Below are 19,373 nucleotides of genomic sequence, written 5' to 3'. Positions count from 1 at the left end.
AGTAGACCATTATCTTTCTCCATACACAAAAATTTACTCAAAATTAAAGACTTCAAGTTAAGAAATGAAACCATAAAACTCCTGGAAGAAAATATATGCAGTACACTGTGACATCATTTTCAAATACTGTGTCCACTCAGGCAAGGGAAACAAAAGAATAAATGAACAAATGTGAGTACATCAGACTAAACAGCTTCTGCAAGGCAAAGGAAATGAGGAACAAAACAAAAGAAAACCCACCAACTGCAAGAAAATATTTGCAAACCATATATCCACAAGGGGTTAATCTCCAAAATATAAAAACTCATACAACGCAAAAACAAAAAGACAACCAAATCAAAACCTGGGCAGATGATATGAACAGATATTTTTCCAAAGAATATAAACAGATGACCAACAGGCACATGAAAGTATGTTCAACGTCACTAATCATTAGGGAAATGCAAATCAAAACTACAAGGAGATATCAGCTTACACTCACTAGAATGGCTATAAGCACCAAGATAAAAAACAAGAAATGTTGGAGAGGATGTAGAGAAGAGGGAACTCACATACACTGCTGTTGGGAATCTGAACTGGTATAGTCACTATGGAAAACAGTATGGAAATTTGTCAAAAAATTAAGAATGGAAATGACATACGACCCAGCTATATTCCACTACTGGGTATTTACGCAAAGAACTTGAAATTAACAATCCAAAGAGACTTATGCACCCCTATGTTCACTGCAGCATTATTCACAATAGCCCAGAAGTGGAAGCAACCCAAGTGATCATGAACTGATTAACGGATAAAGAAGATCCGGGGGGGGGGGGGAATGTATGTATGTATTGGAATACTACTCAGCCATAAAAAGAGACAAAATCGCCCCATTCACAACAACATGGATGGACCTTGAGGGTATTAAGTGAAATAAGCTAGACAGAGAAAGACAAACACATCATTTCACTGATCTGTGGAAGATAAACTCCTGGACAAAGAGGACAGATTAGTGGTTACCAGAGAAGAGGGTTTGAGGGTGGGCATAAGAGGAAAGGGTCACATAAACTATTATGACCTCAATAAAAAAAATTTACAAATTTAATAGTTGACTAGAACGATTCTACGAAAATATAACATGACAGAGAAAAGAGACAATATTACCAGGGAAAGAAAGTAGGAAAGTTCTGAAACAGTACTAGTCATTTTGTGAGATCATAGGAAATTTTGAAGAAAACATAAAGTAAGAACATATGAGAAGTTGATGATACCCTAAAGCATGAGAGATCAATGACTTCAGCCTTCAGAGAGAGATCACATGATAAAGCTTCCTCATCGCCATTCCAAACACAGTGAAATTTTCATTAACCAGGTGAGTTCTTCACAATCACCTTGGAAGACTCCTCTCTCCACTGTTCCCAACGCCTCTTCTTCCAATCAAGAGATTGGATTGAGTTTGAACAACTGATACACTGTACACAGGAAAAGATGTATGAACAGAAAAAACCCCTGCCAAGGATGACAAACTTTCCATGAATCAGCTCCTACACTTCTAATGAATGCAGAAAAACTACTTCAAAAGAGATAATAACAATGACTAACAAAAATATACAACTGAAATCTCACAAAGTTGTAATCTATCATAACATTAATAAAAAAAAAAATTAGGTTAAGAGCACAGACTTCCACAAGCAAAAAAAAAAAAGAGAGATAATAACACAAATATCCCCTCTTTCTGTGCATCAAAGAGATTGGCTATCTCTGGCCCCTGAAACTCATGTTCAGATGCTTATGATAAACAAACTACAAAGCATTAAGACTTTTATTGAATAGCAGATGAAGTAATTGCAAGAAGATATCTTCATTCTCATGAAGAAACCACTATTGAAGTGACATCAGCATCATGGCAGAGTGACCTTGCTAGGGACTCTCTCCCCTCCAACATACAACAAAACCGGGCATACACACTCCAACAGGAGACACTGTAACATAATACAAAAAGCTCAGAGAGACACGCAGCCACAAGACAGAGGGGAGAGAGGCTGCAACGGGGTAAGAGAGAACTTTGCTGCCTCCCCTAAAAACTGTGATCAGAGCCATGGGAGGATCTGAGAGAGAAGGAGCAAGGGAAGGGCCACACGTTTTCGGGATCACCCAGGACTCCCACCAGCCCTTGCAGCCTAGAGGGAAGGCCTCTAACCAGCCTAAAGCTTTCACGCATGGGGTGACCTCATCAAGTCAAGACTACAGGAAACCGGATAGAGAGAGCAGAGGGAGAAAACCATGAGGACATGCAGGAGAAAGCACTCCTGTCCCCACCCAACCCCACCCAGGCACTCCATTGCCTGGGAAATGGGGTTAAGTCAGAGGGCTCAGAATATGTGGCTCTTGACCCCCACCCAGTGGCAAAAGGCGGTAACTGCAACCAAATAATATCAGAAAGTCAAAAGCCCAACCCAGCTCCTCTACAAACATCAGACAGTACATCAAATCTCCAGACCAGAGAGAAAATGACAAGCACTCATAACTCAGTCCTGAGGACACAGAAACATGCAGCAGAGGGCTGGCCCAGTGGCACAGTGATTGGGTGTGCCAGTTTGGATCCCGGGTGTGGCCATGGCACTGCTTGGCAGGCCACGCTGTGGTAGGCGTCCAACATACCAAGTAGAGGAAAATGGGCACGGATGTTAGCTCAGGGCCAGTCTTCCTCAGCAAAAAGAGGAGGATTGGCAGCAGTTAGCTCAGGGCTAATCTTCCTGGAAAAAAAAAAAAAAATAGCAGAGATCTTTCCAAATCGAGGGAAATACGTGTGGAGGAAGCTTCCAGATCTCCTAGATTTGACACTGTAAAAAGACCAACTGTAAGGCATATAGGAGTAAAACTGGCAAAAATGAATGACAAAGAAAGAATACTCAGGACAGCAAGACAGAAGAAAATAACCTACAAAGGAACCCCTATCAGACTTTCAGCAGATTTCTCTGCAGAAACCTTAGAAGCTAGGAGAGAATGGAACGACCTATTCAAAACCTTAAAACACAAGAATCTTCAGCCAAGAATTCTATCCAGCAAAAATATCCTTCAGGTACAAGGGAGAAATTAAATCTTTCCCAGACAAACAAAAGTTAAGGAACTTTGGAGCCATGAGACCCCCCACTACAAGAAATCCTCAAGAAGGCCCTCATACCTGAAAAGAAGAAAAAAGGAGAAAGGGGTCACAAAACAGACTAAGGAGATAAATAGGTAGACAATCAGAATAGGATAGCAGATATTCAACTGTAGCATTAGGCAGGAAAACACCAAAAACAAGGACAATCTTGTCACTTTAACCACAAACTCACAACACAAGTTGGAATAAGATATGAGAAAAACAATTTAGGAGAGGAGGAGGAAAGGGACTGAATCTATTTAGACTAAGGAAATAAGAGACCATCAGAAAACGGACTATCTTAGACACGAGATCCTGAACACAAACCTCAGGGTAACCACTAAAAAAAACCAGAACAGAGACAAAAAAAAAATAAGGAAAAAACAAAGAAACACATCATAAAAAACTACATAATTCAATGGGTAGCCCAAAATACACATGACGAGAAAGAAAGGAAATGCAGGCAAACCAGAAAACGAGCGATATAATGACAGCATTAAGCCCTCATACATCAATAATTACCCTAAACATAAATGGATTGAATTGTCCAATAAAAAGACACAGAGTGGAGAGATGGATTAAAGAACAAGACCCAACGATTTGCTGTCTCCAGGAAACACATCTCAGCTCCAATGACAAATACAGGCTCAGAGTGAAGGGATGGAAGACGATACTCCAAGCTAATGGCCAACAAAAGAAAGCAGGTGTCACAATGCTTACATCAGACAAAGTAGCCTTCAAGATAAGACAGATAGGGAGAGACAAAGGGGGGGATATATAATGATCAAAGGGACACTACATCAAGAAGAAACAACGCTTATAAATATCTATGCACCCAATACAGAAGCACCACAGTTAATAAAGCAACTATTAACAAGGCTGAAAGAAGATGTTAATAATAACACAATAATACTAGGGGACCTCACCACCCGACTCACATCAATGGATAGATCATCCAGACAGAAAGTCTACAAGGAAACACTGGAATTAAGTGAAAAGCTACACCAGTTGGACTTAATAGACATATACAGAACACTCCATCCAAAAACAGCAGAATACACATTCTTCTCAAGTGCGCACGGAACATCCTCAAGGACAGACCATATGCTGGGAAACAAGGGAAGCCTCAATAAATGTAAGAAAATTCAAACAATAACAAGCATCTTTTCTGATCATAATGCTATAAAGCTAGAAATTAATTACCAGAAAAAAGCTGAGAAAAGGACAAAGATGTAAAGACGAAACAACATGCTATTGAACAAGCAATGGATCATTGAAGTAATTAAAGGAGAAATCAAAAAAATATCTGGAGACAAATGAAAATGGTAACATACCATACCAACTCATATAGGATACTGCTAAAGTTCTATTAAGAGGGAAATTCATCACAATACGAGTACACCTTAACAAACAAGAAAAACCCCAAATAAACAATCTCAAATTACACGTAACTAAATTAGAAAAAGAAGAACAAAGCCCAAAGTCAGCAGGAGAGAAATAATAAAAATCACAGCAGAAATCAATGCTATTCAAACAACAAAGGCAGTAGAAAGGATTAATGAAACAAAGAGCTGGTTCTTTGAGAAGATAAATAAAATTGACAAACCCCGAGCCAGACTTACAAAGAAAAAGAAAGTTCAGATAAACAAAATCAGAAATGAAAGAGGAGAAATAACAGACTCCACAGAAATACAACGGATTATAAGAGAATACTATGCAGAACTATATGCCAACAAAATGGATAACCTAGAGGAAATGGATAAATTCTTAGACTCTTAAAACCTCCCAAAGCTGAATCAAGAAAAACAGACAATACGAATAAACCAATCACAAGGAAAGAGATTCAAACAGTAATCAAAAGCATCCCAAAGAATAAAAGCCCAGGACCAGACAGCTTCCCTGGGGAATTCTACCAAACTTTCAGAGAGGATTTGATTCCTGTTCTTCTCAAGCTATTCCGAAAAATTAGGGAGGATGGAACACTTCCTAACACATTCTACGAGGCCAACAACACTCTGACACCAAAGCCTGACAAGGATAGCACAAAAAAGGAGAACTACAGGCCAATATCGCTGATGAACATAGATGCAAAAATCCTCAACAAAATTTTGGCAACTCAAATTCAGCAATTCATCAAAAGGATCATACATCAAGATCAAGTGGGATTCACACCAGGGACACAGGGATGGTTCAACATCTGCAAATCAATCAACGTGATACACCATATCAACAAACTGAGGAATAAAAACCACAGGATCATCTCAATACATGCAGAGAAAGCATTTGACAAGATCCAACAGCCATTTATGATAAAAACTCTTAATAAAATGATAGAAGGAAATTACTTCAACATAATAAAGGCCATATACGACAAACCCACAGCCAACATCATACTCAATGGGCAAAAACTGAACACCATCCCCCTGAGAACAGAATTAAGACAAGGATGCCCTCTATCACCATTCTTATTCAACATGGTACTGGAGGTTTTGGCCAGAGCAATTAGGAAAACAAAGGAATAAAAGGAATCCAAATAGGGAGTGAAGAAGTGAAACTCTCACTGTTTGCAGACGACATGATCTTATATATAGAAAACCCTAAAGAATCCATTGGAAAACTAATAGAAATAATCAACAACTACAGTAAAGTTGCAGGGTACAGAATCAACTTACAAAAATCAGTTGCTTTTCCATACTCCAATAATGAACTTACAGAAAGAGAACTCAAGAATACAATTCCATTTGCAATCGCAACTAAAACAATAAAGTACCTAGGAATAAAATGAACCAAGGACGTGAAGGACTTCTATGATGAAAACTTAAGACATTACTGAAAGAAATTGATAATGACCTAAAGAGATGGAAACAGATTCCTTGCTCATGGATTGGAATAATAAACATAGTTAAAATGTCCATACTACCCAAAGCAATCTACAGATTCAGTGAAATCCCAATCAGAATCCCAATGACATTCTTCATGGAAATAGAGCAAAGAATCCTAAAATTCATATGGGGCAAACAAAGACCCCAAATTGCTAAAGCAATCCTGAGAAAAAAGAACAAAGCTGGGGGGATCACAACCCTAACTTCAAAATGTACTACAAAGCCAGAGAGATCAAAACGGCATGGTACTGGTACAAAAACAGGCACACAGATCGATGGAACAGAAGTGAAAGCCCAGAAATAAAACCACACACGTATGGACAGCTAACCTTCGAAAAACGTGCCAAGAACATACAATGGAGAAATGATAGTCTCTTCAATGTATGGTGTTGGGAAAACTGGACAGCCACACGCAAACGAATGAAGGTAGACCACTATCTCACGCCATACACAAACGTAAACTCAAAATGGATCAAAGACTTGAAGATACATCCTGAAACTATAAAACTCTTGGAAGATAATATAGGTAGTACACTCTTTGAGATCTTCTCAAAAACCACATCTTCTCAGACAAGGGAAATAAAAGAAAAAATAAACAAGTAGGAGTTCATCAGACTAAAGAACTTCTGCAAGACCAAAGAAACTAGAATCAAATCAGAGGGGCTGGCCCGGTGGCACAGAAGTTAAATTCGCACATTCCACTCTGGTGGCCTGGGGTTCACCGGTTCAGATCCTGGGCGCAGACATGGCACCGCTTGGCAAGCCATGCTGTGGCAGGCGTCCCACATATAAAGTAGAGGAAGATGGGCACGGATGTTAGCTCAGGGCCAGTCTTCCTCGGCTAAAAGAGGAGGATTGGCAGCAGATGTTAGCTCAGGGCTAATCTTCCTCAAAAAAAAAACAAAAAACAAAGAGACAACCCATTAATTGGGAGAAAATATTTGCAAATCACTTATCTGACAAGGGGTTCATCTCCATAATATGTAAGGAACTCACACAACTGAAGTATAAAAAACCAAATAGCCCGATCAAAAGAAGGGTAGAGGATATGAACAGACATTTTCCAAAAGAAGATAGAACTACCATACGATCCAGCTATCCCACTACTGGGTATCTACACAAACAACTTGAAATCAACAATCCAAAGTAACATATGCACCCCTATGCTCATTGCAGCACTATTCACAATAGCCAAGACATGGAAGCAACCCAAGTGCCCATCGACTGATGATTGGATAAAGATGTGGTATGTATATATACAACAGACTACTACTCAGCCATAAAAAAGGGCAAATTCACCCCATTTGCAATAACATGGAAGGACCTGGAGGGAATTATGCTTAGTGAAATAAGCCAGACTGAAGAAAGACAAACACCAGATGATTTCACTCATATGTGGAACATACACAAATACATGGGCAAAGAAAACCGTTCAGTGGTTACCAGGGGAAGGGGAGTGGGTGGGCACAGGGGGTGAAGGGGAGCACTCATGTGGTGGCAGACAAGAAATAATGTACAACTGAAATTTCACAATGATGTAAACCATTATGAACTCAATAAAAAAGCGCCCAAAAAAATGCCACAAAGAAATCAAAAAAAGAAAAAAAGAAGAAACCATGACACCAGTGGTTGTCAAACTTTGTTGTCCATCAGAATCCTGTCCACCGCTTTTGTTAAAACATAGATGTCTCGGCCCAATGCAAGAGCTTCACTCACTATGTCAAAGATGGAGACAGAGAATGCACATTTCTAACAGACTGATGGGGATGGTGTTAGCACTAGAACTGCATTTTTACAGAAACCACACTGGATAAAAACCCATTTAGTGCAGAGACTAGTGACTATTTCCACTGTGTGCAGATTTCACTCCACCAGTAGTGGAACACAGTAAACACATCATATATATCTTTCCCGTAAGAGGCTACAGGAAGGATGGCAGCCTTACCTACTGTGGTCAGGTTCTTGTAGGTCTCCAGCATCACATCTACGTATAGATTTTTCTGGGCTGGGTCCAGTAAAGTCCACTCCTCTCGGGTGAAGTTCACAGCCACATCAGCAAAGGTAACCAAGTCCTAAACAATCACACACAAGCTGGGTCAGTAAAGTAACATCTCCAGCAGTGTTCCCCGGGGAATGAACATGGCAGACCCTGACGGCAAGAGAAGTTTTCAAGTCTCTCATCCTCTCCCCCAGGGTGCAATGGTCCTAGGTACTCTTCCCTCTGTCTACACTCACTCATGGCTGATATCCTCCAGTTACGGCTTTAATGGAACCTCTAACACATGAGCTTATCTCACCACAACTGGACTAAAAGCTCTTCTCATCTTATTTCCCTCTTGCGGGACAGTCCCAAGCAAATTGCAGACACTTGTCAAAGCTGATGAATGTATAAATTCTTTGAGAAATGCACAGTTTCATCTTCAGTACCACAGCAGAACAGGAAGCAAAATAAAAAACATGCAACTGCTATCCTAAGAGACAATATTAGAAAGTAATTATCAAAATACTGAGATTATTCACAGGAATCAATCCAAGAGGCTCCTCTTTGGGAGGGAATTCAACAGGGACTCAGTTCTTCAGTGGCTTCATTTCTTTAAGAAACTCCAGAGACAGGTCTACCTAGAAGGAAATGTGTCTATCTGGTGGATGCAATATGTCACTTTGTAGAAGGACACACCATGTAATTACCTGAGAACTAGCCAAACAGTCGGTTACCATCCTTTCTGCCTCTGTCTTTTCCTCAGGAAGGTAGAAATGGTCCTTAGAAGGAAACCTAGGAGAAAAGAAAGAAGGCATGAGGACGCAGAGATGACCACAATTCCCACATTCACCTGCCTGGAAGTCATTCCATTCTGGCTTCAAATTCCCAAATATCCCTTCACACTCAAGAAATCTCATACAAATATACACCACTGCCATCAAATGTCAAAGGAGTCTTGTCTCACCTGGAGCCACAAAAGGGGATTGTGAGCCATGCTGCCCATCAGGAAAAGGATAATGGATTCATTTTACAGGGAGGGAAACTTGAGCCCTGAGGAATGTGACTCTTCACTCGTCAAGGCAATAAACTTCATGAATGAGATTATGCAGCCACTCTACCTGAGGCATACGTACCAGGGAGCTGACTTAGAGCACAGCATTCTCTGACCCACCTAAGCTCCTCTTAGATAAACCAGCAGTACGAGTGCTCAGGTCCAGACCAAAGGACTCTACTGTGCAGGGAGAACCTAAAAGCTGCTAAAACATTACACTCTATGAAAATCAGTAACATCAATTGTCAGTTACTGAGGACCAGCTGCACCAGATGTCTCACTAGGAGCTGACAGCTCACTTAAATACTGGGAACAAGTTGAGTATCTGAATCTACTCTTTCAACTCTAAATTTTGCACGATCTAAACAGAAATCGAATATATCTGATAAGAATTTAGTGTCCAGTCAATTTAGAACACTCCGAATTAGAAAATGATGTACACTATCTCAATTTTTTAATATTCTCTACATGGTTAACCACTTTCACTACATACATGATCTACACATTCTACTGGACAGCACTGGTCAAGATTGTTCCTGGGCATATGAAGGGAAGAAAAGGAAATCTCTTACTGGGTCAACACTCTTGATCTTCCCTTGGTGGATGCTGGAGAAGTCTGAAGCTCTGGGCCTCCTTTTAAGTTCTTATTGTTGGTTTATTCCTTCAGAAAATAATGCAGAGGTTATGTCCCTGTACTAAGCACTGAGTCAAGAGAAGTAACATACACAGAAAATGTCCTAGGCATTAAAGGTCCAACATTCCTACTGGACAATATAGACAATAAAGTAATAACTGACATACCAACTCATAACTGATACGGGAAAACAGCCAACCAGGTGAGAAAATAACGGGTGTCCCCCACCCACAAACACACATACAGAAAGATCACACATTCTGTTGGTTCCTAAACCAGAAAATGGCAGAAAAGGGAAATAACCATTACGACTTCTACATCTGACCCTAAAAAACTAGAAAGCCTACATCGACGTTTTTACAAAACAACTTAGAATACATTAAAGTACTGAAAAGCCCCCAAGTTTCTTTAGTTGTCTTTTAAAATTCTGTATTTGAAGGTTAACTTCTTTTTGTTAAAAATCAATAACCTTTCGAGCAATGTCAGCATCATGGCAGAGTAAGCTGTCCCCTTTGGCTCTCTCCTCTAAGTTCCAACCAGTAGGACATCCAAAGACCAACAAAGGACTCTGCACAGCACACCAGCATGCCCAAGAGACCCACGCATCTGTATACCTGTAGGTGGGCTGACTCAACTTCCAAGATGCCAGGAAAGCAGAGGCGAAGCGGCTGCAGCTTCCAAGATCAGAAGTTCCCACCTGAGGAGGTAAGACCTGAAACCATAAAACTCATAAAAGAAAACATAAGCACTCTTTGACACTGGTCTTAGCAGTATCTCTTTCAATATCATGTCTCCTCAGGCAAGGTGAACAAAAGAAAAAATAAACAAATGGGGCTCCATCAAACTAAAAACCTTCTATACAGGAAAAAAATAACAAAACAAAAAGACAACCTAAAACTGGGAGAAGGCATTTGCAAATCATAAATCCGATAATGAGGTATTATCCAAAATATATAAAGAACTGATAAAACTAAACAACAAAAAAACAAACCACCCAAGACAATCAAAAAATGAGCAGAGGACATGAAGAGACATTTTTCCAAAGAAGATATACAGATGGCCAAGAGACACATGAAAAAATATTCAAAATCACTAATTACTAAGGAAATGCAAAGCAAAACTACAATGAGGTATCACCTCATGCACCTCAGAATAGCTATTACTAAGAAGACAAGCTCTAACAGTGTTGGAGAGGACGTGGAGAGAAATGAACCCGCGCACACTGCTGATGGGAATATAAGTGGAGCAGCCACTAGGGACATCAGTATGGAGACCCCTCAAAAAATTAAAAAATAGGGCTGGCCCCGTGCCAAGTGGTTAAGTTCGCACACTCCGCTGCAGGCGGCCCAGTGTTTCGTTGGTTCGAATCCTGGGCGCAGACATGGCAGCGTCCCACATGCCACAACTAGAAGGACCCACAACGAAGAATATACAACTATGTACCGGGGGGCTTTGGGGAGAAAAAGGAAACCTTGCCATTTGTAACTACATGTACGGACCCTGAGTGTATTAGGCTAAGTGAAGGAAGTCAGCCGGACAATTACCATACAACTTCAGTTATGTGGAAGATAAACAAATATACACACAGCAGGGACTGGTGGTCGCCAGATGGGAAGGGGTGGGGGGAGGGTGAAAGGACTAAGGGGGCACATGTGTATTGTGGTGGATGGCAATAAGACTTCTGACGGTGAACACAATGCACTCTACAGAAGTCGAAATATAGTAATGTATGCTTGAAATTTATATCTTATAAACCAATATGAACTCTATTAAAAAATAATAACTTTTAATAAATCAAACAGAGACCAACAGGCCAAATGCTGATCTATAAATGGTGGCAACCACTGAAGTTCCACACTTCATTATCTACAAATCAATACCACCCTCACAACCCCACAGTCCCTATTCTACAGTTCAGAAGACTAAAACCCAGAAACACAAATGGTCACAAAACCTTGTGTCTAGACTCACAGTATAACTGTCCTTACTAGCAGGGGTCTCAAACTGGGGGTCCTTGGGCTCAACAGGCCCAGGAATCTGTTTAGTCAGGTGGTACCTACATAGAATCTTTTACTTTTCTTCTTATTTTGTAACCGAGATATAATTAATGTACAATTAAATACACATATCTTAAGCATTCAGTGGATGAGTTTTGACAGTTACATATACTCATATATTTACCAGCCTAAACAAGATACAAAACAGTTATCTCCCTACAAAGACTTCCAGCCCCTTCCAGTCCATTCCTTCCTCCTTGCTCTCAGAGGAGTAATTTCTAGTTCCATCAGTTACTAGACACACTATTCTGTAAATGTACCTTAGCAGTTCACACAGCATTTCCAAAGTATATCCTAATTGATTTTTCCTCTTGTTTAATATGAGTAAAACATATTAAAATCTCCCACTAGAATTGTGAACTTGTCTATTTTCCCTCCCACTTCTGCCAAGCAAACCCTTATATATTTACAACAATATTACTGAATGGATACACATTTAAATTTTTACATTTTTGGAGAAACAGAATCTTTTATCATAATGATCTCTGTAGCTGTACTACTGCTTCTTGACACTGCTGTATGACATCAGGATCAGCTTGCTCGGGAGAGGGTTTTTTAGCATGTCATGGGTAGCACTATGTCAGTTTTGGATGCCAGTGTCTGCCAGTAGAGAGTGGCACAGAGCCTGGCTCAATGAAGGCACCCAGGGATTGGTGATCAACAGACAACAGAGATCCTTCACACCACTCTTCATGTGTACCCAGATTATAGCTAAATAAGTGTTCATCACAGAATATATCTCAGTTTTCAGAAATATATTTAATTACTCTAAGGATGTAATGGTGGGAGGAACCCTGTCTTCCAAGCACTCATCCACCAGCCTCGGCTTCTCTGCACACCAGCCAGTTGTTCCCCATGGCCTCCTTATCTGGATCCTCAGCGCTCTAGGTGTTGCACTGATAGTGGCACCCGATTCCCTCTCCCCATTTACCCCCCACTCAGAGGACTTTGCATCCAGATGTTGCTTACTGTCTGCCCAGTGAGTGCTGACTATCGCTGGTCCTGGCAACCTGGCAAACTTCTTCACCATCCAATGGGCTGCCACGATATCTTCTCCAACAAGTTCTGAAGACCAGCTTGGGGAGAAGGCCCCCCTACAAGTTCAGGTTTCCTTAGAGACTTTCCATCAACTCTAGGATATCTGCTACAATTCTCCTTACATCCTCGTATTACACTTCTCTTGTTTAAATCAAAGTGTGATTTCTGTCTCCTGATTTCATGCAGACTCAGACAATTGAGAAGAACAGTGATCCCTGGGGACAAACAAGTGAAGAGGAGATTTGGGGATACATTCAGCCAAGTCTTTGGACTTGAGCAAAGAGTTGACCTTGCCAAAAGGAAAGATGATCACAGAATCACAGTATCTGCACATCTGCACCAACTTTCTCCTCACAACCCACATCAACTGTTCACTATGGCACAGCTAGCTCACTGGGACACCCAAGTGGCAAAGGGAGAGGGTAACATGGCTATTACTAAGTCACATGGAACCTCCGGTGCTTTCTGGATACCCACATTGTCAGGGGAGTCTTCTGGTCCTTTACCTGTGGAGTGATGCCAGCCCCCTAGATGCATCAGTGTCTATAAAAAGTCAGACAGGAGGGGTTACTCTGGATGTTCAGTCAGGGAATCAAAGGCCTGATCTGGGTAGGAGAAGGAACCTCCAGGTGGACTACAAAACCACTGTTTATTAACATAAACATTCGCTAATAACACAGTGAATAATAACACAGTGAATTACTGACTCAGATGAATTCCTTGAGTGAAGCTGCTATTCATAAAATTAAAACACATCCATACTTTCTCCTATTTTCTCTTGACTGACATCATTTGAATACATTTCACTTATTTTTCCTGTCAGGTAGACATTGAAGCTTAGAATCCTCCCTCAGCATTTTTCCCAACCAAATGAAAGGTCTCTACTGTCAAATCTGGCTGTCATAACCCTCAAGCCTCTTCCGTCTTTCACCCTAGAAATGTAATCGACCAAATACAGAACACTTTTTCCCATTTCCTACTCCTGTCCCTTCCAACATGGCTAACTCCTGTGCCTTGTCTTTTTATGACAAATATTTATCAATTCTCTTTCTTACCTTCACCTACCCCCATATAAGGAGAGAGAAAATAATACTGTCCTCTACTTTAGCTCCAGAACCCTAAGCAATTTGTAATACATTTATTTTCTTAGAGAGATGTTTGCCTCTTCCAATAGTTTACAAATTTCCAAAGAACTGGGTTGTATTTTTCCGTAAGCACTAATCAAGCATTCAAACATTCACTAAGTGGGGGTATAGCCTCTAGTAAAAGAATAGATGAAGGAAATGCCTGGATTCTTCCCCTTTTACCTTCTACAAAACTCCCAAATCATTTCATTTATTTTCTTTTCCATAACAATCACCTACATCTAGGTTCCATGATCGTGTTTTAAAACTTATTCATAATAAGATTCTATCTGACTCCACACCTTCACTCTCATGTTTCCTGAACTCCATTCCCAAGGCAGGAGTTAGTGGGTTCCATTTAAGTTGTAATGGATTCGAATCACTCTCCTGCTAAAACATCTCAGAAGGTTCCATGCCCTTAGAATATTGTCCAGAGAATCTCATGCCCCTGGTCCTGTCCCTGCTCTCCACTCTATCTAAACCACTCTGTTCTGCTTCTGCCAACCCTCTTTCTTCAGTTTAAGAAATACACCAAGATTGCAACTATGCTGGATTTTGCTCATCAAGTTCCCTTCACCTGAAAAGTTCTCACCCACTCTACAAATCCTCACAATCATTCAACAACCCGACTAGATCAATCCTGCTCAGGCTTTGGTTCACAACTTAAATCTCAATCCCTCCCAATATGTATTACTACCTCATATTAAGCCACTCTGATGTCCATATCACAAGCTTGTCAGTGTTCATTGAAAATCTGTATTCCCAGATAGACTAGAAGCCCCCTGGTGGCAGTACCATGCTTTGACAGCCTTTGTTTCTCTGTCCCTGGAACAGTGACCAGCTCATTGGAAGAATTCAATGACCATTTGTGGATTCTCAGACAAGTGCATTTCCTCACAAGAACGTTACAGTATAGTATGCACAAATAAAAGGAACACAAAAATAGAATTAGAAGACAAAAAATTAAATAAGAGTCACATAAAATGGTTGTGCACAATATAATATTAACCAAAACACTGCACTTCTGAAAAAATATTTGAGTATTTTTACTTAGGATGAAAGTAAACAAGATATTCTTTTTGAAAACAAGTGCCTTGACGTTAAAAGCAAAATTTGTTCTGATATTTCCCCATAATTTTTAGATGTTTTTAAAAAGTTGATTCAGAAACAACCAAATGGCACAAGACCTATAGAAGAAAAGGGTAATATCCAACAGAAGTATATTTCCCCTTTGACCTAGAAATCCAAGCTGAGAAGCTTACCTGAAGATATATCTCCACAAGGGTGAGACAACAAATACAGAAGCTTACTCACTGCAGATGATTAACAGATGCTAAGACAATTATTAGCAAGCTTGATGGAAACATACTGAGTATCACAATACCACCCACAGATGACTTTCTGATTCACAAGGAAAAGTCTACCTTTAAAACAGAGCGCTCTGCTGATCACCTTAAGCAAGTGATCAAAGCTGGCATCACTGAGGGCTGGCATACACGTCTGTCTTCCCCGTGGAATGCCATTTCATGTACACATCAACTACAAAATATTTTGAAATGATCTGAAGCCTCTACACCAGGAGTTGGCACACTTTGGTCACAGGCCTGTTTGGGTAAATAAAGCTTTGTGGGAACACAGCTGTGCCCATTTGCTTCCTTAGGTCTATGGCTGCTTGCCCACTACAAAGGCAGAGCTGAGAAATTCTCACACCTTATGGCCTGCAAAACATCAAGTACTTACCACCTGGAACTTTTCAGACAAAAAGTTTGCCAATCTCTGCTCTGGACCCAATTACCAGCTGGCAGGAAATACAGGAAATGGAGGAAACATTCAAGCACACTGTGAAAATAAAATCAGAAACATCAACATATGTGACTTTCCAAAGAACACTTGTGACTTTTCTAAAACTCAATATAATGAGACAAACAATCACTGATCTAATACTAAAAAGACTTTAAGATACAAACAATTGGCATATATAAATCTTGATAGGTTCCTAGATCCAAAAACATATTTGGGAACAACGTGGAGAAGTTTAGTTTTTACACAGAGTAGATATGAGATGACATCATTATCTTTAACTTTCTTGGGTGCAATAACAGTATTGTGGTTCTAGGAGGACAATGTCCTTACCTTTAGGAGATGCATTACCAAGTACTTAAAGGACAAGTATCATGAATGCAATTTACTTTTAACACTCTAAAAAAGTTCACCATACAATGTATTTATTTATCTACAAAGGCATCAAACATACAAAATGCTAAAAACGGGTGAATCTAATACAGTGAACATTCACTCTACTGGATGTCCAAGTATTCTGTAGGTTTAAGATTTCACAAAAGAAAACTATGGGGGAAAATACACTGGGTCCAAAATCCTGTTAATAGTAAACTCAAATATTATAAAACTGGCGTTACAAAGCCTCCATCTTTTTCTCCTACAGGCCCTCGTTCTGAAGTTCTGTGCAAATGGACCGGCCTAGGAACTTCAGATGATGAGACAGCTGGGTATTCTTGCTTTTTTTTAAAAGTAAGACTTGTGGTCTACATACGTTTATATATTTACAGAGGAACATGAAATGTGAAAAAAAACAAAGTCACTTACGTCTAAGGGCTTTAAAACGGCGCTGGGAGCCATTAAGGAAATGGGTCTTACGCAAGTCTTCATGGAGCAGAACAGGAACTTTCCAACTGAGTCACCGGAAGAAACCTGCAGCTCCTCCCAGTGAGGGGCTTTGCCTCCCACTAACCGGCCTCACCGATCAATTACCTTTAGCCAAGGCAATTAGCATTCTTTGTAATGCAAACCTCCTCTCTTTAAAAGCCCCATTAACTCCCCTGGGGACACTGTTAGGGTTTCTACCTGAATCCGTGCTCCCGGAATTGCAATTCTACGATCCCCAAATAAATGCCTCTCTGATTCTCTTTTGGCGGTTTATATTTAGGTTAAGAGACCTAAGAAACTATCTTATTTTCCGTAATATTCAGAAATACAGAACGCGCCAAGACAAGGCCAAATTCCCCGGTGACATGTTCTCTCGCCCAGGAAAAGCAGCAGAGGCCCCCGAACCACTTTCCCCCGGACTCACAGCCACACGGCGGGGGCGCAGGTCCTGAGAACCGGAGGGCGCGGGGCCTCAGCAACGGAACTCGCACAGCGGAGCTGCTTCTCCTTCTGGGGAAAAGTCTCGAAGGTGACGCGGAGGCTCTGACCAGGGAAGCGGAGGGGACGCCAACGCCCCGCACGGCGCCCTTCCCGCCCCGACTCAGCGCGGGGCCCAGCGGCCGGGCGGACGAGCGGAGGCCCGGCCTCTCTACGGAGCCCCTCGGGTCCCGGGCCGCACCTGTCCTTTAACGCCCTCCGTGCGCCCAGGGCCCTCCCTTCACGGGCCGCACCGAGGACGGAGCCACAGCACGAGGACCTACGTGACTGCTGCACGAGGCGTGGAGTCCCGAAACAAAAAGACCGCGCGAACCAGTGACGCCACTTCCGCTTCCTGCCTCGGAAGTAGGGGGCGGGGCCCCAGGGCTCGGGCTGCCAATCACGTCGGTCCATTTCCGGCAGAGCAATTGTAGTTCTCCCCGCGTGGGCGCCGATGGGCCCTGGGGTCGCTCCGCGCGGGGCTGGGGGCGGAAACAGGCCCAGCAGCCCAGGTGGAGGACGGAGGCCGGCCTGTGGGCGGGGCTACGGGCTGGGGGCGGGGTCCATAACCGTAGGCGGGGTTGGAGGTGGGACCAGACCCAGGGCTCAGTTCTGATGTCGGAAGTGATTAGGTGTGGTTGGGGACTCAAGCCGCCGGGTACTCATCTAAAGGTTTTCTTCCTGCCTCTCCAGCTTCCTGGATCCCCCTGACAAGGATTCTCCAGTAATGATAGACCTGAGAATGCATGAGATAGTCTGTCTCCGCCCTTCGATCCATCTTGTATTGGAACTTTATTTCCCCTTATTTATTTTCACTTATGTTGCACGCTGCACTAAACTCTAATCATTCCTTTGTTTTCAGTGTAATGACATTTTTCTGTAAGTTTTACTTTTTTCTTCTTCAAATATGTATTTCTATCGTTTATTTTTCCTACCTTACCACGATCCAGGGCCTCCCGTACTAAATTGTGAAATAGCGCTGATACTAGACATCCTTAACTCAGGAATGGTTCTAAAATTTCTCGGGTAAATCATAAGTTTGCTGTGGGTTTCAGTGGGTGGCCTCTGTGACGTTAACAAAGGTCTTTTAAAATCCTCATTTACTAGCACATTTTACCGAGAATTGTTCATGTGCATTATTAAGTGTGTTTTTATATCTATTGAATTGATAGCTATTTTGCTCCGTCAATATTTCAACTGTTGCTGCACAAAACATTTAATTTTTATGTAGCCATGAAAGTGTTTTTCAGAAAATAATTTCTGGGTTTACTGCCTTGCCTTAAAAATTCTCTTCAAATTCTACATTACAGATTTCCTAATTTTCTTCTAAAAGTTTTTATTTTTAATGGCATTTTAATCTTTAATCTTCAGAGTGTATTTTGGCATGTGGTGTGGTACGGTAGTGGATGCCCTTATTTTTTTCCTGCAGTAAGATGGTCAATTGTTATAGTATCATTTTTGATAAACTATCCTTGACCTACTGATTTGAAATTCCACACTTATTAAACAAATGCCTATATATACCGTGTCAGTTTCTAGACTCTTCTGTGCCAGTAGTATTTACTTATGCCCATAGCACATTCTTTTGGTTACAATAGTTTTACATTAAGTTTTAATATGTAGTGGTTAAAATATAATGGTATCTAATGTTTCTTGCATCCTACTGCTCTATGTGCTTCAGAGACAAATATTTTCTGCTCCTGGTGATGTAGCTGCTATCATGATTTTCTCTTTTGTGTTTTGGAACAAATAAATTGAAAAGTAATTCACATGCCATACAATTTACCCATTTAAAACTATAGCATTCAATGTCTTTCAGGATGTTCAGAGTTATGCAACCATCACAATTTTCCAAACTTTTCATTACTCCAGAATTACTGTTTGACTGTCATGCCCCATTTTCCTACTTCCTTAACATCTAAGCTCTCGTGAATTTACTTTCTCTATATCTAGATTTGTGTTTTCAAAACATTTCATGTAAATGAAGTCATACAATCTTTTGTCAATAGTTTCTTTTTGCTTAGTATGTTTTTCAAGGTTCATATATCTTGTACCATATGTCATTCCTTTCTGTTGCTGAATGATATTCCATTGTATGGATATACCGCATTTTATTTATCTCTTCATCAGTTGATGCGCATTTCGGTTGTTTCCACTTTATGGATACTATGAGTAACGCTGCCATGAAAATTCCTGTGTATCCTTCTGTGCAGACATATTTTCATTTCCTTTGGGTATTCTATCAGTCAGGGTTCTCCAGAGAAAAAGACATATGGCCCTGGACCGTATTGTAAGATCAGACAGATCATATATACACATAAAAATAATATAATGAAATTCA

The 19,373-nt window shown here is 40.9% G+C and overlaps 1 protein-coding gene across 8 annotated transcripts in view; it reads right to left on the bottom strand.

Annotated features, from left to right (window-relative positions):
- Window positions 1-17,400, bottom strand: part of LOC100059134 (zinc finger protein 426) — a 57,159-nt gene extending 39,759 nt beyond the window's left edge. For 3 of the 8 annotated variants that reach the window (XR_011440627.1, XR_011440628.1, XM_014741904.3), the window contains exons 1-6: window positions 16,980-17,400; window positions 15,632-15,730; window positions 10,287-10,369; window positions 9,611-9,699; window positions 8,695-8,779; window positions 7,952-8,078 (exon numbers count right to left, since the gene is read on the bottom strand). Coding sequence is in view for 3 of the 8 variants with exons in the window: in XM_014741904.3 (XP_014597390.1) it covers window positions 7,952-8,078; window positions 8,695-8,724 (157 nt within the window). In the remaining 5 variants the exon portion in view is untranslated. Of the gene's footprint in view, window positions 1-7,951; window positions 8,079-8,694; window positions 8,780-9,610; window positions 9,700-10,286; window positions 10,399-15,631; window positions 15,731-16,495; window positions 16,661-16,979 lie in introns of those variants that run through there. The other 5 variants (XR_011440631.1, XR_011440630.1, XM_070273135.1 and 2 more) reach the window with 3 other exon arrangements.
- Between the last annotated feature and the right edge of the window lie 1,973 nt (window positions 17,401-19,373).

The sequence above is a fragment of the Equus caballus genome, chromosome 7 (genome assembly GCF_041296265.1).
Source record: "Equus caballus isolate H_3958 breed thoroughbred chromosome 7, TB-T2T, whole genome shotgun sequence".
Taxonomy (NCBI): Eukaryota; Metazoa; Chordata; class Mammalia; order Perissodactyla; family Equidae; genus Equus; species Equus caballus.
The sequence above is the reverse complement of the archived record's forward strand: the minus strand, read 5'-3'. Positions and strand labels throughout refer to the sequence as shown.